Genomic DNA, 25,949 nt, shown 5'->3' on the forward strand with positions numbered 1-25,949 from the left:
GAAGAATCACTAATCTTTCTCTTTTTTTAAACTTAAGCCAGTGTTAGTTATTTATGTATAGCTTTTGTTTAAAAATATTAATGAAATGTCCTAGAAATACAAAAAAGTATAAGGAATAATGTACCTACCAGTGTTTATAGAATTGGGTTCCCTATCCCAATTGCTTTGTCTACCATTTTCAACCCCTCTCTCTTCTTCCACTCACCTGAATTTGGTGTTTTCATTATTTCTATGTCTTATTTATGTTTTAACTATAGAAACACACAGACACACAGACAACACACTAAAGAATTTTATTTTTCATGTGTATACTTAATATGAATGGTATTGTATTAAATGCATTTTCCAGCAACTTTCTATTTTTACTTATTGTTTGAGATTCATCCATATTGACCAATGTAGTTGGTCAATTTTCTCAATTGTATGTATTCCATGGTATGACTTTATCTGCTTACCAGTTGATGAGCATTTTTGATGCGTTTTGTATATATTGGGAAGTTTCTCTCTATATATGTTCCTAGAAGTGGAATTGATGATTTGTAGGGTGCAGATGTTAAACATTACAAGGTAATGCAATTCCTTTTCCAAAGTGGTATATCAGTTTACATTCTTGCCAGCAATGTATAAATTCTCATGGCTTCATATCACCTTATCACTTGTTATGGCTAGAGTTTAAAAAATTTTGCAAATTTGATGAATTTTAAATGCTGTGTTTCCATAATACTAATTTTCATTTCTTTGTTGTTTTGTGGGAGTTCTTCATGTATTCTTGGTCTTAATCCTTTGCTACCTATATTGTTTATGAATGTCTTCTGTCAATTTGTTGCTTGTCTGTTTATGTTTGGAGTTTTATGTTTGTGTCTTCTGAGGAAATTTTACATTTCAAATAATGTAGTAAAATTTATTAGTTTCTATTATGGTTTATGGTTTTTATATCTTGTTTAAGAACTCTTTCTATATATACACAGAAGGAATATAGTTAACAAATAAATATTAATTATAAATTGACTAGAAGGATAAAGAACAGAATTGATAAATTTGGTATATCTTTAAATGTTTTATTGACTATCATAGTTATTACTCTGGAATATTTTGCCATTCTATTGGAATATATTGTCATTTCCTAAATATATGTTTTTGGGTGTTTGAATAACTTTTAGCTATTTGTAAGTACGTAAGAGTTATTCATTCTTCTTCCTCCTTCTTCAGTGAGAGGAAGGTGTGTTATTATCATAAGGATTTTACAAAGATATCTTAGATTGGAAGATATTACTCTACAGATTTATGTTTGAGAATAATCCAGTGCTAAATGAGGCAAAGATGTGATTTTCTAAAATGGCTTTGTTTTAGTCACTGCATTTTTAAGCTGACCAGTTTTAAGCTGACCCCCTAAGGCAGGGTTCAGCCAAGCATGGCCTGAGGGCCAAATCTGGCCTGGCCTGTTTCTGTAAATAAATTTTTATTGAAATACAGCCACCTGTATTTATTTATGTATTTTCTAAGACTGCTTTCATGTTAAAAGCATTGAGTATTTGTGACAGAGACTCTTTGGCTCCCAAGCCTAAAATATTTACTATTTGGCACTTTACAGAAATGCTTTGCCACCTCTTGTCTAACTTACTTTAGTTGTGCTGATGCCCAGCTATTCTGGTTTCGGTTGTAGTGGGCTACTGCAGTCTGGACTGATTTTCTGCTAGTATTATTTTTTCCCTTTACAAGAGATAATGAAAATAACGGTTGAGTTTTGGTTTCACATAATTTGGATTGGACTTCAGGTATATCTGGGAGAATTCTCAGTTAGGGAAGTGCCCATATAAATTAGATTTTAAAAAATTTCTACATATTCTATGTTAATTCAGCACTTTTGTGTACACTCCAGTTTGTCGTGTCCTTAGGAAGAATGGCTACAGGAATGTAACCTTTAGAGCAGTAATTCTTGAAGTACAGCCTGAAGACCTTGGGAGCCCAGGAGACCATTTCAGGGAGTGGTGAGGTCCTCCTTTTCCAGCTACGTATCTAGTTAGAGGATGGATTTTTTTCATGTAGTGCAACCAAAACAATATAATACAACAGATTGAATACAAAAACGTATATTAGAATGTAGCCATCTTCTATTAAACCAGAATTGAAAGAGATTTGCAAAAATATGAAATAATAGCGTTCTTCTCATTATTATTATTATTGTTTTGAAAAAGTCATTTTTCAAAAAATATCTTATTTATATTAACATATACTGGGTTTATTGCTTTTTTGAAATGAATTAATATTTGTAGAATTTCGTAGTTTTAATTTCTAATATGGTAGCTAGTAATAGACATACCCCATGTAAGTAAAGATTTTCGGGAGGTACCAGTACTTTGGATCCTGAGACTAAAATGCTTGAGAACTGAAATGATAGGCTATTTAGGTCCAATAGCCTAGTCTTGTCCACAAAACAAAAGAGTCAGACCTGGAGAAATCTCAGGCACCTTTGAGCTATTGAGCATTTATGGCTAAATATTATATCCAGTCACCAGTCTATTTGTGTAAGTAATGAAGAGAACATGGGCTTTGGAGACAGGATAGTCCTGGGTTTGAATTCTGATTTATAGTCATTTTTAGTTGTGTAAACTCAGGGAAGTTTCTAAACTTTTCTTAACCATCGATGTCTAATCTAAAAATGGTAAATGTGGTAATATATGTGTATATCTGAAGTTAGGAGTTAATGAGTGAAATCACAGGAAATAGAATTAAACAACTATTTTCCTTTGTTATAGTTCTGTCATTCCTCCTGTTAATTCTTTTGTTCTCATTCTTACTGCCAGCATACTAGTTAAGGCCCTAGTCACTTCATGTTTGGTATAAATACAGCTTTTAAAATGAAGAATTAATTACATCCAAAATAATTTGCATGGCATATATGCTATGAAGTGTTATAAAGGAAACTGTGTGACTACCCAGCTTAAAAAAGGTTCTCCCTTTCTAATAACTACCCTCTTCAACCCAAATCTAATCATCATTTTGAATTAGTGTTTATTATTCCCGTCTTGAAAAAGTTAAAAGAATGTATTCCTAAATAATATAATCTCTCATTTTACCTGTTTCTGTATTTTATGAAAGGGACATCATACTGTGTGAGCTCTTTGTTACTTATTTTTTCTCATCAAACCTTTTGTCTCTAAGATTCTTTCTTATTGTTACATATAGCTTTGCTTCATTCATTTTCACTGCTATGAATAATTCAGGTGCTCAAAGGCAAAGGTTTTAATACCCCCCTTCTCTCTCCTCTCTCCTTCTCCCCTAACCTCTTTCCCCCCACTTCCTCACTCCCTGTCTTCCCCCTACTTTCTTCCTCTTCCCAATATCCAACGAATCACCACCCAACCCCCTGCATTGGCATTGACTGTGGATACCTGGTGCAGTCTGTGCTACCCTCTATCACTGCCTAGCTAGCTTGCTCCCTCTTTGCTTATTTCTCTGTTTCTTCTTTTAGCCACCATCTCCTTCTTTCCCATCCCTCTCCTTCTCTTTCTTTGTTTTTCCCTCCAGTGTTCCTCCACCCTTTCTGTACCCCCTATCTTCTCTCTCCCCACCCCTCCCCAACCTCTTCTTTTTCTCTGTTTATATTTGTTTTGTCTCTGCTCCCTTCCCCCCTCTCCCCTGTCTGTTGGTCAGACCCTCCATGGGCTCTCTTACTCGTTTTCAGTCACTCTGTGTCTAGGTCTTACTCCAGTGGCCCACCTCTTTTCTTCCCCTTTCTACCTTTATGTTTTCTCTTTTTGTTCTTAACACTCCTCCCTTTTGTTTTTCCTGTCTTCTTCTAGTTGAGTACCTTCAGGTTTACTACGAAAGATAGAAAGATGAATCCGGAACAGATCTTATCCTGAAAGAAGTTACTTTCTAATATGGGAGATAATACATGTACTGAAAGACAGGGCAGGAAGGAATAAGTGTCCTAGAAGAGAGATTCACAGTGAAAGGAGAGGGCCTTTGAGAGGTTTGTAGAATGGATGTCATTTGACTACAACCTTGAAGGGTAATAAATAAGATTTGGGTACGTAGAGACTGGGGTGATGAGAATCACTGGTGGAGGAATTGGCATAAGCAGAGGTGCATAGATAATTTCCCTGAGGGAAAAGCATGTGGAATTGTTTGGTTTGCTTAGGGGTGTGTAAAGTACATGAAGAAGAGCAGTAATGTGTCATATAGGAAATGTAGACTAGTATTTATTTAAGCAAGTATGATCCTGTAATAACTCTCATATTATATTCTTGGTCAAAAGTGGCTGTTAATTGTAAGCTCTCAGCAGGGATGAAGGGTTTTATACTTCGTCATATCTCCCGTAACTGGGCATAGTGCTGAGTGCTTGGCAGTTGCATGTTAAATATTTGTTTCAGGAAGGAGGAGGAAGGACTACGCCATCATTGTTTGGGGCTATTTGGTTCCACTGTCATGTGGCGCCATGCCACCCTGTGTGTGCCTTAGTGCCTCAGTCTTCTCTTATCCACGACCCAGGAAATAGCTGTAGCAGCTGTCTTTAAATTACTTATGTCAGAATCTATGTCTGTGTCTATCTGAGTCTATGTCAGAATCACACACAGTATGTTTTAGGGATCATCTCATCAGAGGAACTTGGGATGCACATCTTCTAGTTTCTTGGACCCCACCTCAGAATCCTAATCTGAATCTCGTGGTATGTTCCTAGAAATCTGCATTTTAAAATAAGTCCTTCTTATGTACTCTAAATTTTGAGGGCCCCTCAGATTGTACAGGGAATTATTTTGACTAACTTTTGTAAAATTATCCCCTTCCCACTTTCACACTAAGATGCTAATAATAATATACTCTTTAGAAAGCATAATGAGGATAGAAGAAGTCTATGTAAATTAAATATGGACCCCAGTTATGACCCCTTAATACATTTTTTATCATAAAGGAAAATGTATTTTTTCTTTCTGGGAGCATATTTTAAGGCACAGAAAATGTTAAAGGAAGAAATATAAACTACTTTTCTTATGAAGTATCTGAAATCAGTATTTTTTAGACTCAAATTTATACACAAGAAACCCAAAACAGGCTTTAAGTTTTCTGTGTGAATTTATATATATATAAAATTAGTTCATATTTTTCTTTACTCCAGTGACTTAGGGCTTTAAACAGATCTTAAAACCTTTGCAAGGAAAATAGGTACTTTACGGAGAGGCTTCTTTTGCCTACTTTGAGCCAAGAACCAGTCTTTGGCTCAAGTTTTAGGATTACAGTTATAAAATGGAGTAAACAGTGATTAAGTTCATGTAGAGTATTTTGTCTGAGTAAAACTACACCTGTCCCTTTTTGCTGTTAAAGTATACTTTAAAGAATAAGTGCTGAAGCTTTACTTTATGAGGGGGAAAAGAAAAACTTAAAGTTACAAGTTGCTTCTTGTGATTTTCACCTTTAATTTTAATGTTTCATAAATGTCTTTCAGTTTTATTTCTCTTTTATGAATTTTCTTCATTGATTAAAAAGCTTTTTTCTCTTTAATGAAGTTTATATAAAGTAATTAATTTGAATGTAACTATGTTAATTTTTTTTGAATTTTAATATCTTGACATCTGTTTTTAAAGTAAAATGGAAAACTTATACTCTAAAGCTCTTCAAATCAATATTTAATAAAGTTTAGGATGGAGCTGAAGTGATTGAGTAAGTAGGTGAACAATTTGTAGCATGCTGATAAAAGTTCTGCTGAAATTATTGGAACCAAATTTTTTTCTCTGAAGATATTAATTCTAAAGGTTTACAAATATTTCAATGCATATAATACTGAAATAATGTATATTTTTTCCTGTTTGCAGTCATTTAAAATCTTAGTATCACAGATTTATAACATGGTTCTTCATAAAGAACTGGTGTGTAAAAAACTAACATTACAGAATTGGATAGCTTTTGCAGAGTTACATCAGGATACATGTAGCTGCTATAAAAAGCCAAAGAAACTCAATTGCAATTTTATTGTCCAGTTTGATAGATATCCTGCCACCTTTGTAGCAGGGAAGCTGTTTGTCACTGTATCCCTCTCCTCCAACAGCTGAACTAGGTTTTATAAGCAGTAATGGGCTCTTCTAGTGTAACTATACTTGGTGTGTTTTCTAGGTTTTTATTATTCCTCTTTTTCTTTACCTTTTTTTAATGCTTCAAATTGAACATTATCTTGAGTAATTAAATAATACTGTTTTCACTTGGTACGCTAAAATGCTTCTACTCTTTAATTGAAATTTAGATTAAGGCATTTAATATATTCTGAATTGTAAGAACTGTCCAAAAACATTTTTTTCTAAACAATAAAACTAAAACTGTGTTTTGTCTAGGTGGCCTATATTGCCAAGGTAGAATCAATCTATGACTTAAAATAATCAACAAGTAAAAGTTTTTTTCACTTGACTTAAAGATATGATATGACGTAGATTTTTCTCCCCAGATGATAAATTTGGGGTAAAGTATTTAGTTATCTTGGATTATTTAAATTATCTTTAGATTTATTTGCTGTTAACAGCCTGATGAAATGGCTTAAACATAAATGTCAGTCATTTTATATAAGAAGAAAGTACAGTTTAGGTTGGGTAAAAAGCATGTGGAAATCAGTTTTGTTAGAATTCACTAAGTGGTTTCTTAAAAGTATTTTAAAAAATCACAAGGTATAAACTGGCAAATATAAACATGCATGTATTTGTATGTGTGAGTTTATGGTGTCTATGTAATAAAATTAAAAGCTACATATTCTTGTAAGAAATTTCAAGAGTTATAAAATTTTCATATTTCATGGATTGTCAGTATTTTATACTTAATTGCTAAAGTATTCGTTGGCTTCAGACTTTTTAAACAAATAGTATTTATTGTTTTTTTATTTGTACAATTATATGTGCTCATTGTAGGAAATGTGGAACCTACTGCAAATGTATACGCACAAAATCCAGAAATCACCTCTTATCCAATCACTTGTGCATGACTTAATGTTTTGGTGCAAGACTTTACAGTCTTCTGTATATAAATATACACATACATATAATTATTTTCTTATAAAACTATAATACTTGTTATTTTACAGTACTCTTTCAATTAATGATACACTTCTTACGTGAATTTAATGGCTGCATATTATTAGGTATATGTATATTGCATAATATTATGGGAGAAGTAAAGTTAAGAACAAAAGCTGCAGCTTTGATGTAATGTCTGAATGCTATCAGACCACATGTAGTTCTAGGAAGGAATGATTGAATAAATGATTCAAGTTTACTCTTCATATTCTGGCATTCTACAAAATTTTATTGGAAAAATTGGTGGAGGTGATATTTTAAAAATCTGTTGAGTTGTATTATAGTGTATTGCATATGCACTATAGTTTAATTTTCCCTTGTTTTTGAGCAGTGATGAGCCTGCGCCTGTATAACTGTCTCTTATTTTGTAGGATAAATTCCTAAGGTTCGATTAGGAGTCTGCACATGTTTTTAAAAGTTTTAGTAGGTATTGCTAAGTTGCTATCTAAAAACTTGTGTATGAATTTATATTCTAGCTTTGCACAAGAGTACCTGTCTGGATTGTTCTTAAGAAAATAAAATTGGTCAAGATTAATCTTTGTAAAAACGAAAAGATTAGTAAGTTAGTAGCTGTGTGATACTATTTTATGTCACTGTGCTTCCTATCTTCATGCATATAAAATGAGGGTTATGCTACCTGTCTTTTTAGGGTTGCTCTGAAGATTGTCTCAATATATGCCAGATGCTTAAAATAGTGTACACTAAGCATTCTGTATATCTCAGCTGTTGTGCAAGTATTTAAAAACATATCTGGTATTGCCCATCAAAATGAGCTTAACTTAGTATTTATTACGTGTATATTTTTAGGCATGTTGTGGAATAGGGAACAATTATTGATTAGATGGAAGTTTTCATACTTTAAAGAAGTTGGAGGGAAGAATATTGCTTTAAGTAAATTTCTTTTAAATTAATTCTAGAATGTTTCCATGTGTTAGTATGATTTATAGAGATTAAGAGAATACTAAGTTGGTTGGAAGGCTTTCTTTAAATTGCATCCTCACTTGGTGTTAATAAGGAAGTGTCGTTCAAAAATCATTTTATGAAAGAGTAAAGTTTGTTTTTATATTTACTAGCATTGCTTACTAAAAGGGGTGAGCTTCAGACCAAAAGTTGCAACTTTGATGTAACATCTGAATATCAGACCACTTAAAATTCTAGGAAGAAATAATTGAGTGAATTAATTTGCTTTTTATATTCTGGATTTCTCTAAAACTCTGTTCAGAAAAATTAGTGGAGGTAATTTTTAAAAAATACATTGAAATTAATTTAAAATGTAGTTGAAGAGAACCAGAGTCAGACAATAGTTAAATTAGTAAAATTAGATTTTATTCAGGAACTCTTGTAATAGGGGAAAAAAAGACCTGAGTGTAGAGATTGGCTTAATTCTGAATACAGCAAGGAGAAATGGGGATTTTATAGCCACGGAACAAGGTAGGAATGGGGGGAAGGGCTTCAGTAGATGGAAATTTAATAAGAGGAAACATGTGGGGTGGGGGAGATTCTGGTTAACTGGACTTCAACAGGATTCTTCCTGAAGACAGGCCAGGCTGATTAGATATCACCTGGGAGATGGTGGGGAATGAGGAACTGATCAGATGTCAGTGTGAACAGATATTGAGGATGGGGGATTCTCTCTAAACTGACCTAGGATTCTTGCTGAAACTCAGAGCTGTAGGTCTGACGAGGACAGAGGGCCCAGGTGAGACGAGGATTCAGAGCAACCTTACTAAAATTTGGTTCCGGAGAGAGTGTTTGTCAATGTAAACAAAAATACAATTGTATTACTTTTAAATTTGTTTTTTTCCCTTCCTTGGCAGTTTGTATATAGGTATGTCCCATTTTTTGTTTTTCATTATTTTTTTTTGTAGTGGGTTTATTTTAAGCTACATATAAGTGGAATAGTAGGATTTACAAGTCAAATTCATTAGAAAATAACTTTGTAATTTGTCTATGTTAAATCACAGAGTTGCCTTCTAAAAAGAATTTTTATTTATTTATTTGGCTGCGTTGCCTTTTAAGCAGTGAATAAATAAAGCTTGCCCTTACCTGTATGATAAAATTTTGATTCCTTCTCATGGTTCCCAAAGCCTTTAGTAGTCTGTTACTTCCTTGCCATTGACACTGCTTACACTATTTTTATTGCTCGTCACTCCTAGAAATGCTTTAATGTTACTGCTTTACCAAATAACTTCAGTGTCTTAAATGAACCATGTTCTTTCACCATCCATTCTTACACATACCTTCTTAAATTCCTTCTGCGTGGCATCTCCCCTTGCTCTTAATCCTTTTGTTTCCTCCATATGAGTAATCATTAATGAAGACCAAACTTAAATGTCAGCATCTTCTCGGTACTTCCATTTATTTCTAGGTACAATTAAGTAATTTCTGTATACTGCCAGTAGTATCTTGTATATATCTCTAAATTACACTTTCAATTACTTGAAAAGGTCTTTAAAACATTCCCAAAGGGCACACAAAAGGCATGAACAAATGGAAAAACATACTTCCTAGAATAGGAAGACTCAACATCATAAAGTTATAATAAATTAACATTTCTTTAGGTTATTTTATAAAGTTAATGAAATCCCAGGAAAATACTAATTAATCATTTTTTCTTTTGGTGGAGAAAAAACAGAGTAAACTAATTATTAAGGAAATGTAAGACAAAATAAACAAGTAAAAACATCCAGGAAGACTCTGTAAAGATCAGTGAGGGGGACTAACTCTACTGAATACTAAAATACATTACCAAATGTCAGTAATTTAAAAAATGTAGTATTGACACATGAAGAGATAGGCTGACCAGGGGAGTAGAAGAGAAAGTCCAGAAATATACAAAGTTCCATGTAAGACTTTAGTACATTATAAAGGGAAAACTTGAAGTAGTCCATAAATATTGTTGGGATAATAGAAGATTCATCTAGGGGGAAAAAAAGTTGGAGTACGAAGAAATTTAACCTATGGATCAATTAAATGGGCTGTGATGGGGGTGGAGGGAGAAACAAAAGTACTTGAAGAAAACACAGATGATTCTTCTGTAACCTTGGAGTGTGTAAGAATTTTCCAAGTATAATTTAGAATCTAGAACAATTAAAGAGAAAAAAAGACTATTTTTTTTACTATATTAAAACATATAAAATCCTTTGTGACCAAAAACCAAACAATACCATAAGCAAAAGTCAAAAGGCAAATGACAAATTTGGGAAAACTGTTTAGGACCAGAGCAAAGATAACATTCCTAATATATAAAGTGCTCCTAGAAATAGATACGAAAAGACAAACTAATAGAAAAATGAATGAAAACCATGATCAAACAACCCATAGAAAACTAAGTAAAAAGTACTTTAGATTTATGAAAAGACACTTCGTAAGGGACTGTAAATTAAAACTATCCTGAGATAGTTCACTAAGATATATTAAGTGACAAAAGAAACTGTGGAACAGTGTGTATAGTGGATATTAGTGAGTTAAAAAAGTGGGAAAGTGAGAATTTGTATTTGTATGTATATGCACAAAAATACTCTGGAATGATACATAAGAAATTAATGACTGATTACCTGATTGTTGGGGAATTGTACAGGTGAGGACCAGTGGTGGGAGGGAGACTTTTACACTATATACTGTTTTATATTTAAATCATGTGAATTGTAGGACTTTCCTGGTGGCGCAGTGGTTAAGAATCCACCTGCCAATGCAGGAGACACGGGTTCGAGCCCTGGTCTGGGAAGATCCCACCTGCCGCAGAGCAACTAAGCCCATGCACCACAACTACCGAGCCTGCAGCTCTAGAGCCTGCGAGCCACAACTACTGAGCCTGTGTGCCACAACTAGTGGGCCTGTGTGTCTAGAGCCTGTGCTCTGCAGCAGGAGAAGCCACCACAAGGAGAAGTCAGCACACTGCGTTGACAAAGAGTAGTCCCCGCTCACTGCAACTAGAGAAAGCCCACACACAGCAACGAAGACCCAACGCAGCCAAAAATAAATAAATAAATAAATGAAAAAAAATCATGTGAATTGTAGAGGAGAAAAACTTTTCCTTTTCCTTTTCCTGTCTTAAGGTCCCTGGCAGGACATGAAAATTAAACTAACAAAGAGAGATTATTAGGAGAAAAGCATGTGCATTTATTTAATATGTTTTACGTGAAATGGGAGTCTTCATAAGGAAGTGAAGACCCAAAGAAACGGTTAAGCCTGAGCGTTCTTGTACTAGGTTTGATGAAGGGTGGAAAGTCGTGGAAAAGCGTGGAAGGACAAAGGGTATGAACTAAGAGTAGTAAACTGGGGGAAAATCATCAAGGCCTGTTTATTCCGATTCCTCTCAGTGTACTTCTGTCTTTGAGATAAGGGTGCTCTTTTCCTCTGGGCTATAGGCACCTCTCACATAAGAAGCTTCAAGGAGAAGGGGGAGATGAGAGAGACCTTGTAGAACCTGGTGTTTCTATGATTTGCTTCGGGGAGGATGAAAAGGTCAGAGAGTCTTTTCTATACCTACTGTTTCTCAAATTCCTTCATCTTAAAATAGTGTGCCAATGTGCCATATTTTGAGGTAATGTGTTCTGAATGCAAAGTATACTACTTATTCAAAAAATGTTTTTGAGCTTATTACATGATGAGTGTGTAGCGCTTATTACATATGTGACTTGTTTTCCTCACGGGATTGTTTCTCTTTGTCCTTTGTTATCGAATGTATAATGTTGTCTTCATAACTAATTATTTTAGGCAGTTTTCTTAGGATAACCTAGGCTATATGCTTAATATCCCTCCAGTCAGGTTGTATTAGGGTAGCATTTAAGTGCTTAGGTTTGACCAGAACATTTAGATTTGTAACCAGGGTACTTTGCATAAAATAGATCAGTAAATATGTGTAAGCTGATAAATATTTATAATTTGATTTTAACTGTTATATCTTTTATACCATTATTGTTGTAAGCTGTTGCAACAGAGTCTCTGTAAAATATCTCCTGTTGTGTGGTGGTGATCATTTTGAGCTATGCTTATTGATATTCCCATATGGGAAGATTCAGCAATTTTTATTTTTATTTTTTTTAATATTTGTTTATTTGGTTGCACCAGCTCTTAGTTGTGGCAGGTGGGCTCCTTAGTTGTGGCATGCGAACTCTTAGTTGCAGCATGCATGTGGGATCTAGTTCTCTGACCAGGGATTGAACCCGGGCCCCCTGCATTGGGAGCGCGGAGTCCCATCCACTTGCACCACCAGGAAAGTCCCTCAGCTATTTTCAAAGAAAAATATATCTTATTTATCAACTGTGGAAAACTTGGTAACCTAAGAATTAGAAGTTAGCATATCATATACAGCTGGTATTTCCAAAGGAAAATAACATACAATGAAAGAGATATATTTACTTCCAAAAAGAAAGCCAGTTCCTAAACATTGCTAACATTTAAAAGTCTAAATTTTACAGGTTAAATTTTTTAATACATGGATTAATAATGTTAATCTCTTGATATATTGCATTCATCTTTTATCTCCTAATCAGTAAATTTGAATGTCAATTAAGTTGAAAGTAATGGCTGAAGAAATGTTATAGTTATTAGCTTATGAGTATCTTTAGTAGTTTATAGAAGTACTTTCCAAACATTACAAACAGCTATAGATTAGCTATCTAGTGATTGTGAACATTAATAACTAGTCTTTTAGCTGAATAATTTAGAACAGTATCTGGTAATTAGGAATTATCAGTCACAAATACCTTTAGGAGAACGGTATCAAAAAAATAACAACAGTGATAATTACTCAGTTGCCATTTAGCTTTTCGACTATTGGAGTAAATTAAAAGGAGATTTAAAAATCAACTTCAAAAATGTGAAAGCACTTCTAATATTCATATTTACAAAGGAAAGAGTTGGTTTGCTTAGGAAAGACAAAGCACTATTTTGGTACAGATTTGACTGCAAATCTGTTTATCACAAAAGGAAATATATTCCTTGTGGCACATTAAGAATGTACTTTATGAAACTGTACATTGCTTTGAATTGAAATATGTATTATAGAAACCATCTTCTTGTGCTTGAAAAATTAATGTTAAATACTACCTTTTAACCTATCTTTTCCAATGGACAGTTGAAAGTTTGTCTGCTGGTTATGAATGTAGTTAGAATTGAGAAAGAAATATATTACACGTACCTATATTTCACCTTTAGAATGAATGGTCTCTTATCAAATGGTTGAAAGACTAACTATGATGACAGTCATGGAAGTTGTAACTTAAGTGAATACTAGTAAGAGCATCATGGAAACAAATCTTTAAGAGAGAGTTTGTGATAGCAAAAATATGTATCTTCTGTTGGCCCTGAAGGGGACATGAAAATCCAGGAGGAGTTCCTCAGATTGTTTATAATCCGCAAGAAAGATCAGTTCTATATAATTGACTATATGCTATTGCTACAGTAAGGTGTTATAAAACTTTTGTTCTATGATACCACTACGTTAGTAACCTTAATAAAAGCATTAACATAAAAGTGTGAATGAATTTTTTTAGGACTCTTACCATTTTCACATTTTTTTCTGTTAAGTTTGTATCCTATTACCTAATAAGAAAAAAATATATATATATAGTAGTATTTAGATGTAAGCTTTGGAAATGTCCATTAAATCCCTGTTGTACACCATTTTAGGATGATGATTGACATTCATCATAAAAATACATTGGGCAGGTATAGTCATAGGATTTTGAAATTTTACTGTACTGTTTTAACATCCTGGATAAGTTTTATAGTGGCAGTAATGTAGGTTCTAACTCTTCAGTTTCAAGTCTATTTTATTCATTCTTCAAAACAGTGCTCTTTAGTATAGGAGCATACTTGGTTTTGAAATGGATTGCAGTGTTTTTGCTGATAACTTTCTTTTGTGATAGTTATATTAGTTGAACTAGGGAGGTGGCAGTCCCCCCTCACATTAGGAGTATCACTTGGTCTTGTCATAGGATGAAAACTTATCCTTACTCTACTAATCATCCAATGTCTCAGTTTATTTGGATTTATTTTTAATTTCAATCACTAAAAGTTTTAATTTTTTATTCGCATTCTGCTGCTTCAAACTTTGTTGATTTTTACTTATGTGTTTTTCCAGACATTTGCAATGATTCTGTCTGTTTCTATCACTTTGTACTTTGTGATGTTGGCTCAGAATACACTTACATTGTTAAAACGTTTGTGATTCTTTTCACTTAATGCCCCTGTTTCATCTTTCATTATTATTATTATTTATAAATTTACTTATTTATTTTATTTTTTGCTGCGTTGGGTCTTCGTTGCTGTGCACGGGCTTTCTTTAGTTGCAGCGAGCAGGGGCTACTCTTTGTTGTGCTGCTTGGGCTTCTCATTGTGGTGGCTTCTCTTGTTGTGGAGCCCAGGCTCTAGGGCATGTGGGCCTCAGTAGCTGTGGCACGTGGGCTCAGTAGTTGTGGCGCACGGACTTAGTTGCTCTGTGGCATGTGGGATCTACCCGGACCAGGGCTCGAACCCATGTCCCCTGCATTGGCAGGCAGACTCTTAACCACTGCGCCACCAGGGAAGTCCTCATCTTTCATTATTTAAATGTAATTGATTCAGTCTTATTTCCACATGTCTGTGATCATCCAGAATTATTCTGAGTAATTTTTCGGATGTTCAGAGGTTATATCTTGGAGCCAAGCACATAAGCTGAAACTCTCACTGAGACAGGAGACAGGGCACCATCATTCTTGATGTTCACGTTTGAAAGAAATGTCTCCAGTGCCCCCAGGAAAGATATCCTAGGGATGCTAAACTAGAAAGAGGCTTATTATCTTTTAAAAAGATTTACATACGTCTCCAGTTACCAGAGAAAGTATTTCCAACTTGAGGTTTTCTAAAGGAAATGCTAAAGAGGAGACAGGGAGTTTTCTTTCCCTTTTTGCACCAGGGAAAATTTAAAATATGAAATCTTCTAGATCTGTATTTACCCTTGTACTACCCATTTTAGAGAGGAAAAATATGAGCAGCAGAGAAGTCAAGTGACTAGTATAGAATCACATAAGAGAGATGAAAAACGTGTTTAAGAGTTAGATGAGGAGCTCTCCCAGGTAGTAGAACCAAAAGACAAAGGGATGAAAAATAGAGAAATGGTAAGAAAATTAGAGGACCAATCAGTGCAATCTCAAAAAATAGAAATCCCGGAAAGGGAGAACAGGGGTAAAAGCGGGGAAGAAGGTGTAAAGTATTCAAGAAAATTTCCCAGAACCAACGGATATTTGTTACTAGACTGGAAGGGCCCAGTGGGTATATTTAGCACAGTGGATCAGAATAGACCGGTTGCAAGAATCATTGTGGAATTTCAAAGCACTGGGAACAAGAGAGGACTTTATAAAATTTCACGAAAAAGAACAAAATAAGTCGTATGAAGTATCAGGAATCAGAAAGATCTCAGACTTCCCAACAGTAAGCACAGAAGTAAGAAGGCAGTGAAGAAATACCTTTCATATTCTGGAGGTAAATGTTTTCCGACCTACAATTTTATCTGACTTTTAAGTATGAAGGTAGAATAAATTTACTTTTAGGTCTCAAAAATTTCAAGCAGACTGGAGGATATACCGCATCAAAAGGAGAGAATAAAACAAAGAGGAAGATATGGGATATAGGAAACAGGAGAAAGATGAAGGGGATCTCCAAGACTGTAGTGAAGGGAGGTCCCAGAATGGCAGCTGTGTAGCAGACATATGACCGTCCATCAAAACTGGAATAGTTTGACTTAAGATACAGATATAGGGGGAGCTATTATTATTAAAATGCCAGATGCCTTTGTAACATCTTTTTAAAGCCTGAGGACAAATTACCCACATGAGATGGGCTCATGTTCTCATGACTACTTGTCTTCACCATGTGTTGATTAGTTCCTGTTCTCTCTAGTCCTGCTGCCTGGATCACCTGAAGATTCTCACTTCAACCCTCAAAAATGTGGTCTGCTTTGTTCTCCTTCTGAGAGTAGAATAGTGAGCTTAGAATTGGACAATACAATATAAAATAGTTTTCTTCTTGGACCTTACTTATGCCAAATACCCACTACCTGGCCCCCACTAGGCCTCATAGATTCTCTTATCCTGTATATTTCCCAGTGTTTCCTAATGACCTTGCCTATAGACTTCCCCAAAATAGCCTTATATATCCTCTTAGAGAAGCTGGAGCCGGCTCCAATACACAGATTCTGTGTAGCTTGTCTTCTCCTTGGAGCCTTTCTTTGTTGTGGCAATATTGGCCTTTCTTTTACAAAACTAGCTGGGTTTATGGTATACTTAGCTTCTTAGTTTTTAGGTAGTAAAACTATTAAAAAAACAAGTAGGAAAGAGTTAATAGAAATGCCAGGATACTGATTTCCTCTTGATAGGGGTGGGGAGATTGGGAGCACAGTTGGGGATGGGCACATAGGGGAATTGTGAGGTAGTAATAGTGTTCTGTTTCTTGATGTGGGTAACATGGGATTAAAAAATTACTCTTTAACCTGTACCTATAGATTGTATATATTCATGTTTATTAATACATTTTATAATAAAAATTTTAAAAATCCTTAATTTGAATAAAATCAAACCCAATGATTATTCAAAACTAAACTCATTCTATAAGACTGTTGTATTATACATTACATGTGTATCAGAATAAAATTCAGTCTTTAACATAGTCTGTACTGCTCTCTAATCATGATCTAGCCAATGGCTGCATCTTTGACTTTATCACCTACAGTCTCTGTGTGCTGGGTTCTTATTGTTTCTCAAACGTACGGAGCTTATTTTGGCTCCAGGGCCTTTGCATTTGTTCTTCCTTCGGCCTGAAAGTCTTTTCATTACATGATATTCATGTAACTTGCTCTCTCACTTTATTCTTGTCTCTGTTCAAACATAACATCTCCAGAGACCTTTCCCAGTTACCCTAGTAAAACATACCCTCCCATCTAGACTGTCATCTTCAGTTATTCTCTATCTCCTTTTTTTCTTCAAACCTCTTACTATTACTTGACATTATCTTATATATTTACATGTTTATTTTTCATCTACTCCATTAGGGTATAAGCACCATGAAGGTAGGAACATTTTGTTTTTCATCACACAGTGTCTGGCATACTGTAGATGTTCAGTAAAGTTTTCTTGAATGAATAAATGAGGAATTGGTCAATTAAAATAAAGAACATCGTTCAAAGAAGATATCAGCCTTCTGGGTGTAAAAGAAATTGATATTTTGTTAATGTCATTGTGCCATTTTACTCTTTAGTGTTGCATACATGCATTTCATTTTGAAATATTCAAAAAAGTTCCCCACATATTTAAAATTAGGAAAATGTTTATTTCCTAAACATTCTTATCTTTAGCTATACCACATTATGGCAAGAATGTACTGCATATGTAATGAGCAAAGGCTAGTTAATAGCTATGGAAGGAACTGTGTACATTGTGCATTATTTATAATTTTGTTTGCCTTGTATCCACGTGGATACACATCTGTGATTCAAAAAGGCCTGTGAATCTTTGGGCATGAAAAATCATCTTTTCTTTTTTTGTTATCATCTACCATCCTCCTATACTAGGGCTCAATAAAGGTTTGTTGACTAAAAGGTTCAATTTACTATATATGTTATAATAATATAGGTTACATAAACAAACAATTCCAGCATTGATAAACTATAATTATGCTTATACCTTCTGCATGTATTATACTTTTATTTTTTTGAGAGGTGTTCCCATTGAAATTCACTAGCAGCAGTCACATAATGGTGGCTATAATATAATGATGCTTGATGAGATAAGAAATTCATAAACCTTTTGACATTGAAAATCACAGCACTGTCTTTCATACTTTAACCGTAAAAGTTTTCCGTTTATTTGGGTAAAAGTCTAATAAGCATGATATGAGGATGTTCACAGTGCTGAATACATAGTAATCTCTTACATACAGCATACAAGTGGAATGAATGGTTGTGTGGATGGATGAACTGGAACTTTCAGACCATTTGTGATCAGTTCAACTTTGAAAATTATGGTTGACCTTAGGGAAAGGGTTGGATCTTTTCATTTCATTGCTAAAAGAATTTATATTCTTTAGCCTAGTAAGTGAGAGAAAGTTTTAGTAGCTTAATAAATATATAGAGAGCTGCTATAATATATATAATATCTAAGTGTGTGATTTGCATCATATATGAAGTGAACATAATTGATATTTTTTATCTCTGCTGAGAATAAATCATGGGGAGATGGGTTTTCATTGCATTTGAAACAATATATTACGTAGTGCACAAAGCACTTCCCAATGGTACATACTTAGATCCTGGTACAAGTTATAGAAGTCAGTAGAATATAATGTACTCTTTTCCTACATTATATGTCTTTAAGAATAGGTTAAATAACTATATTCTTGTTATTGTTTGATGCCATGCTACCTGTTAGCATTAAGATTAGCTATAAGTTTTTGACTGTTTAGATTTTTGTGATTGACTTACCTTTTGTTTATCATTCTGTAAATAAAGATATTACAGGAAAACTGTCTTACTGCATTATATAAACCATATATTTGAAAAATTAAATATTTTTATGTTCTGTATGCTCTGTTCTTTCTTTCTTTTTTTTGCATGTTTTGACTGCTTGTATGTTTTTCATGTAGGTCACTTTTGAAATACATAAAGAAAACCTTGCCAATATATTTAGGGAACACCAGGGAAAAGTTGATGAAGAAATAGGGCAGTGTTCTTCAAGTCCAATTCAAGCAGTCTCTGGCATTAGCAGGGATGTTAATGTTTCAGTAGGATCCCAGCAATCAGATACAAAGGATTCTCCTCCTTCTTCTCATATCACCAGAACTAGTGATGAAAAGTCAAGCATTGGGAAGACAAGTTCAGTAGAATCTGCATCCATTGTTGAACTGCAAACTCACAATACATCTAATGAAGAAAGGACAACTGTGCAAGAAAATCAGGAGTTACTGGATGAAGTCCCTTTAGAAGAAACACTGAAAAATGAAACAACTAATGCAGAGAGTTTAGAAGGATCTTCTGACATAATAGAAGCTGTGACTGTTTCCTCTGATTCTTTTAAAACAACTGGCAAAGATATAATGACTGTCAATGAAGTAACTGCTTCCATAAGTTCTCCTTCAGAAGAGGATGCTTCAGAGGTGCCAGAATTATTGGATAAGTCTGTAGTAGAGGAAGAAGAAGATGATGATTATGTAGAACTGAAGGTAGAAAGTATTCCTACTGAGGAAGCCAGTCTACCTACAGAGCTCCAAGATAACAGTTTGTCTCCAGCTGCTTCTGAAGCCAATGAAAGAATGGACATGTTTAGTAATGACCACAAGTTAATATTTCAAGAGGAACAACCTGTAAGTAAGAAACAAACTGACACTGAAACTCGAGATCCTAAAGATTCTGAAGTCTTGACTATGACAGCATCAGGGTCTTCAGCTACCTCACCAGGAACTACTGCTTCCCAAGCAACTGTTCAATCAGATGTTGGTCAGATGCTGGAGGTAGGGGAGAAGACTAACCTCGCCGGAGAAACCAAACTACATAGTGATTCTAATAGTAGTACCTTCGAGTCTCCTACTACTTCTGAGCAGAGGATTGCTAAGTTGGATGCTTCCAGTGTTGCTACAGATACTGAGAGATTGGAATTGAAGGCCACTACAAACATGGAAGCATCTCAGCGTCATCAGCCTGTGCTTGAGGTGATTATATTTATTATCTTCTTGAAGTGTATTTGCATTGAGATGAAATAGGACAAGTGTATAGACTTAGATTTTATTTTATTTTATTTTGGAATTGGTTCATAACCTATTTGCAATTACATAAATGCAGTGAATGTGAAGATTATTATCTTTAGCACAGGGTTTGGCTTTCAGTATGAGTTTGTTAAATGGCAGCTTTTATTATTATTTTCACCACAGTATCATCAAAAGTTACTACTTTCAAGTTTCAGTGTTAGTGTATTTTTAGCTTATAAAGCAAACATTGGAAATACTTTTACCCTTTATTTGATGACCCAGTCATAGTTAGGACGTTAGTTTTTAAGCAGAATCTAGGACTACCTTCCTGCAAAACCACCTGCCAGTGTATGATTTTAGATACAAAGTATGTGGTTTAAAATTGTTCCATGAGGTCTGTTTACTTTTTTAAGAGACAGGAGACTTTGTGCGATCCAGAGACACAGCTTTCTTCCTTACCAGTGTCTCAGAGAGATTCATGACACCACTGTGGGTGCATGTTGTCATTTCCCACTTTAATCAACTCTTACTTCTCCTCCTCCAACTCTTTTTTTTTTTTTGCGGTACGCGGGCCTCCTACTGCTGTGGCCTCTCCCGTTGCAGAGCACAGGCTCCGGACGCGCATTGTTTTTTCTTAATTCTAGCCAATTTATAATCCAGCTATGGCTTTTCTTTTATGTCAGTGTTCAAAACCAAAAGCTTCTTGATTCCTTTATAAAATGTTGCATTAGCTGGTGATAATACTAACATGGTTCCTGGCCAGTTACTGCTGCGTTGTGCTGATTTCGCATTTTTTACATCTTTGCTTTAAATGTATTAATGTTATTACTCATTGATAATTTTTCTCTGATTTAGTCCCTTAGTATCTTAAAATGTGAGTATTTGTTAGATGAATTACATAGAAGCTATTAAGTTATTAATGTCTACCTTTGAAGTTGAACTGATTTTATTCTTTTTAACTTTCTCTATTAGATGTCAAGGCAACAGGAGCAGCCAGGGCAGGGAACAGCACCAGATGCAGTTAATGGACAAAGGAGGAATTCCAGATCTATGTTCCGTATTCCAGAGTTCAGATGGTCTCAAGTGCATCAGCGTTTGCTCACTGATCTATTATTTTCAATAGAAACAGACATACAGATGTGGAGAAGGTTTGTCCATATGTTTATTATAGAAGATGTATATAAATTTTAGTGTTTGTTTTCAAAGAAATTTATATAGTTGACATTTTGCAATTAATTTCAGTCATTTGCTTAAAAAGTAGGTTATAACTTATTTCTGTGGTAGGGTTTTATTGAATTAATGTTTATTCTCATATAAATGAGGTACCATATTTAGAGTATAAAAACTTGAAAATTTTTCTTTTAAAAAATTTGCTGTGTACTTTACAGCATATAATATAGCATATAATTTGCCTGAATGTAGGTCTACTGACTGGGTTTATTTCTAGAAATAGTAAAAAAAAGAAAATTGGGATTTATGTAAAACATCTAATTTTCCATTGTATTTTTAGTATAAAGAGTCTGTGTATTTCAGATTATCCTCCATTGTATGATTTATGATTTTAAAAGTGCCTAATGTGTTTATTGTTATTTGTATACTACTCTTATTCTGTTTAAGGACATTTCATGGCATTGTCTAAGAAAACGTTATTAGAAAAATCGTTTTTAATAGCACATTTAGCACCATTTACCTCTTAGTTTTTGCCACTTCTTAATTTTGGTCCTAGTTAAGGATAATTTAGTTCAACTTTTATATTAAGTGTAAGATGAATAGTGTTAACATTTCAGCACTGAAAAAGGGCATGTGTAGTAACTGCTGATATGGAATGGTCTACATCTTCTAAGGAAGTATACACCCTCCTCCAAAATGCCTGCCGCATCATTATCTTTCCTCAGCTTTCAAGATGAAGCAAAAGCACCTTCTTATCCTCCCTCCCCTCAAGTAGGCAAACTGTGATTTCTTTTTTTTAGCTTTATCAGTAAACATCATTTATCTTTGGACAGCCATTCAACAAAGACAGTAATGGACTTCGTGAATAGCAGTGATAATGTCATCTTTGTACACAACACAATTCATCTCATCTCTCAAGTGATGGACAATATGGTCATGGCTTGCGGGGGTATACTGCCATTGCTTTCAGCTGCTACATCGGCTACAGTAAGGACTTAACTACTATATAAAGTTGGTGTGAAAACATGACTTATGCATTCTTATTGATTAAAACTTGAATGTGATTGTTACTATGCATCATAGGTTCTGTAATTCAAAAGCAACAGAATCCTTTTATAATTACTTGAAAGGACCTTAGAATCCGTTCCAGGAATGAAGGGACTAAAAAGAATGTTTAATTATTAGGGATGAATGAGTTAGTGAAGAATATGACTGACAGTGTTTCACCTGTATGTATGCTTTTTTTTTAGATGAAATGATAAGGAAATCCCTCTGTTGAAGTAGATTTGTGAAAGCCTGGCTTTTTGTAAAATTTAGAGATCTGTGGACTGTATCTCATAAAATTGGATTTTTATCAGAACATAAATGTAAATGTCAAACTTTATTCCTTACAGCATGAGCTGGAGAATATTGAACCTACTCAAGGCCTTTCAATAGAAGCCTCTGTGACATTTTTGCAGAGACTAATCAGCCTTGTGGATGTTCTTATATTTGCAAGTTCTCTTGGCTTTACTGAAATTGAAGCTGAAAAAAATATGTCATCTGGAGGAATTCTGCGGCAGTGTCTCCGACTGGGTGAGCTGTTAAAACCCATTACTTAGGAATTTACTTAAAAAATATTCAGTGATCCAGACATATTAAATTGAACTTTTTCTTTTTCCTGTTGGTGGGAAAAAGTGTGCTAGGCAATTTGTCTTATGCTACTTTTTAGCCTCCAAAGAGTGAAGGACTGTGTATGTACTGGCTATAGTAGTACTTGTGAAGGTAATAGAGGAGGAGGACGTGTTTTGAAAATTCTGCATTGATTCTGGTCAGCATTACTTCTTCTCCGCCTACCCCCAACCCCCCAATCTCTTTTTGCTTTAAAGTAGTGCTTCTCAATTTTTAAGATGATTCATACACATGGATCACCAAAGGATCTTGTTGAAATGCTGATTAGATTGTATAGGTCTGGGATGAGACCTAAAATTGCCTTTCTAGTAAGTCCGAGGTAATGCTGATGCTGCTTCTCTTAACAAACACACTTGAGTAGCAAGGTTCTAAACTAGCATCATTCAAGTATAGCCTTTATGCAAATAAGCTGTGATAATTTGTTAAAGCAGTTAGTAAGATTATTAAATCTCTGTTCTTCTCCTGGAGGCAGTTCTTCCTTAGGTGAAAGTTAAAGTAAATTAAACGAAGTTTTAGTGATATCTGAACTTCCTTAGGTGAAGAAGAAAATTTTTTCTCTATGCAGAAGGTGTCCTGTATCTAGTCATAAATACTGAGACTTTGTTAATGATTTGCTTATTAAATGGAGAGAAGTAGGTGGAGAAACGGGTACCAAAAAATGGAAGCAAAATCTTTAGGAACCATGGCCATATGAAGACAAATTAGAAATAAGGCACCTATGAAAATATAATACCAACAGTGGAAAATCTAATTAGTTAATGAAGTATTTCCCCATATTTAGCAAGAATATCCGTTACTTAAACAGATGTACTTACATTTTTTTTGGTACAATAATTATTTTTACTCAAAATGCTATTCAAAGTACTTTTAAACTTAGGATGCTCTAAAGGACTTGGTATACTATTTTTAGGGAGTTTTTAAAAAATTTTAATTGAGAGAGATTGAAACGGTAAGCACAACAAAACAGAAGCTATCATTTATTGACTACTGTCATATGTCATTGCTGATTTTCACGAGTCACCAATCATTTTCTTCCTTTTTTTCATGAGGAAAATTGAGATCAAAGAAATTAGGAAATTTGCCAAAAATTTAAAAGCTATAAATTGGTAGAGCTGGAATTTGAATATGGTTTAACTAATGTTCCTACTCTTTCTGTTATAGGATACACCCTTAAACTTTATATCAGTAATATAATTAAAATATTTAGAACCCATTGCTTTTGTATATGCCATTTTTAAAACCTTTCCACTTTCCTAAAAAGAGTGCACTTTTGGAATTGAAAGTACAAGACTACACTAGCAGTGCTTCACTATACTCAAGAAGTATTAGATTCAGAAGCTAGGGGAATACCGTATCTCCCTCATTTTCATAACTGTAGAAGAAAATAAGGAAATAATTCAGTGTACTCCAGCACCACATGTTCTCCTTGTTCAGGATCACTTAATAGAATATGGTAAGCTTGGTAAACAGTCCAAATGTTTTTGTTTTTTTTAAAAAAATAAGTAATTAATTTATGGCTGTGTTGGGTCTTCGTTGCTGTGTGCGGGCTTTTCTCTAGTTGTGGTGAGTGGGGGTTACTCTTCGACGCAGTGCGCAGGCTTCTCATGGTGATGGCTTCTCTTGTTGCAGGCTCTAGGCTTCAGTTGTTGTGGCAGGCAGGTTCTAGAGCGCAGGCTCAGTAGTTGTGGCGCATGGGCTTAGTTGCTCCGTGGCATGTGGGATCTTCCCAGGGCTTGAACCCGCGTCCCCTGCATTGGCAGGCAGATTCTTAACGACTGCGCCACCAGGGAAGTCCCAGTCCATATATTTTGATCCCTGGTCTCCTCACTCCTGTTTTCCTGAAGTTGGGGTTGAGAATGTAGGATGGCAACAGTAAGAAGAAACTGTGCTACTGAGATTGATTGATAGTAGGCATTCAAATGTGGTTTTTAACTTTGTAATGCAGACCCAAACTTGATTTTATGCAACGTGTGACGAAAGTAGTGGAAGAGTTATTTTCCTGGGCCTGACTCCAAATTTGACAGAGTTGTATTCCATATTCTCTCTCCCTCCCTTCTTCACTGTGTTCCTTCCCTTTTCCCAACTGTTGTTGCTCTCTTTCAGCACCTTTCTCAGTACTTTCCCTTTTCAATTCTGTGTGTGCTAGCCATATGATAGTCTGGTGACAGTTAACGTCGTTATCACTTAAGTTTGCTATTTAGTTCCTAATTTGCTCTCTCACTCTTGTTGAGACAAATACCTTCAGTGCTACCAAATTGGTTGGGAATTGAGATGATTACATGATATCAATCAATTCATAGTCAGTTGTGTATTACCTAATTTATTACTTAAAATTCGAAATTAATTTCTAAATAACTTGAGTTAATTGCCTAAGTGAGATGTTTAGAGAGGTAATTTTAGACGGTATATTAATCACAATCTCTTTTTTGTCCCCCGCCTTTTAAACAGTTTTAATGAAAGCCAGTAAAAGGTAGATTCTATAAATATTCCTTTTAATGCTCTACCCGCTCTCAGTCTCTATTAATATCATGCTGTAATGATAAAAATTTTAAGAAAAACATGCAAGTTTCTAGTTTAACTATTGTACTTTAATGAAGGTAATAGAAGGTTATTTTACCCTGGACTAGTTGATGGCAATGTGATTTACTTTCTACTTTCTTACACCTTCAAAAAAAGTTCTTTTCTTCCCTATCTTTTCCTCCATAGAAGATTATTTCAAGTAGCTTATGTGAGACCTAAGAAACAGTACAGTGTTTATTAAGGTTCCTGAACTGATTCTCTTTTAGCAGTGGGCCCTAACAGAGTAGCTAACAAAGTCAGAAAACAAACAGTGGGTGATAAAGCCCAGGGACATTTTAGAAATTTGCTGAAGGTAATGTTTCAAATCTTATGTAACTCGTATAGGTGAGTTTCGTCAGTCTCATAATCTTAAATATAATTTTTTCTTGCCCAACTTTTTCCTTAAAATAAATTACAGTGTGTGCAGTGGCAGTAAGGAATTGCTTAGAGTGTCAGCAGCATTCACAGCTGAAAACTAAAGGCAAAGCAGGAAAAGTCCAGAAAACAACACACGGCCTGATTCCCATGGGGAAATCTGCAGCAAAGGTAAGCATACAGAATAATTAATTAAATAAAAAAGCATTCTCTCATTTTACGATTAAGATCTTAAATTTATTTGTTCATTTCAACATAAAGTTAAATAAATTTGACAGAGGTCCTAAAATAGTTATTTTAGTGTGTGGACATAACCTTCAAATATTTGTGTTTAAGTATACAGTAAAGATTTGCTTATACTTAATCTTGTCTGCTTTTCCAAATGTTTACTTTCCTTGT

At 34.5% G+C, this 25,949-nt stretch overlaps 1 protein-coding gene across 3 annotated transcripts in view; it reads left to right on the forward strand.

The window, feature by feature from the left end:
- Window positions 1-25,949, forward strand: part of LRBA (LPS responsive beige-like anchor protein) — a 727,005-nt gene that overhangs the window by 150,224 nt on the left and 550,832 nt on the right. For all 3 annotated transcript variants that reach the window (XM_067736701.1, XM_067736700.1, XM_067736702.1), the window contains exons 23-27: window positions 18,678-19,739; window positions 20,748-20,923; window positions 21,779-21,932; window positions 22,340-22,520; window positions 25,594-25,721. In XM_067736701.1, coding sequence (XP_067592802.1) covers window positions 18,678-19,739; window positions 20,748-20,923; window positions 21,779-21,932; window positions 22,340-22,520; window positions 25,594-25,721 — 1,701 coding nt within the window. The remainder of the gene's footprint in view (window positions 1-18,677; window positions 19,740-20,747; window positions 20,924-21,778; window positions 21,933-22,339; window positions 22,521-25,593; window positions 25,722-25,949) is intronic.

This window comes from Pseudorca crassidens, chromosome 4 (assembly GCF_039906515.1).
Source record: "Pseudorca crassidens isolate mPseCra1 chromosome 4, mPseCra1.hap1, whole genome shotgun sequence".
NCBI lineage: Eukaryota > Metazoa > Chordata > Mammalia > Artiodactyla > Delphinidae > Pseudorca > Pseudorca crassidens.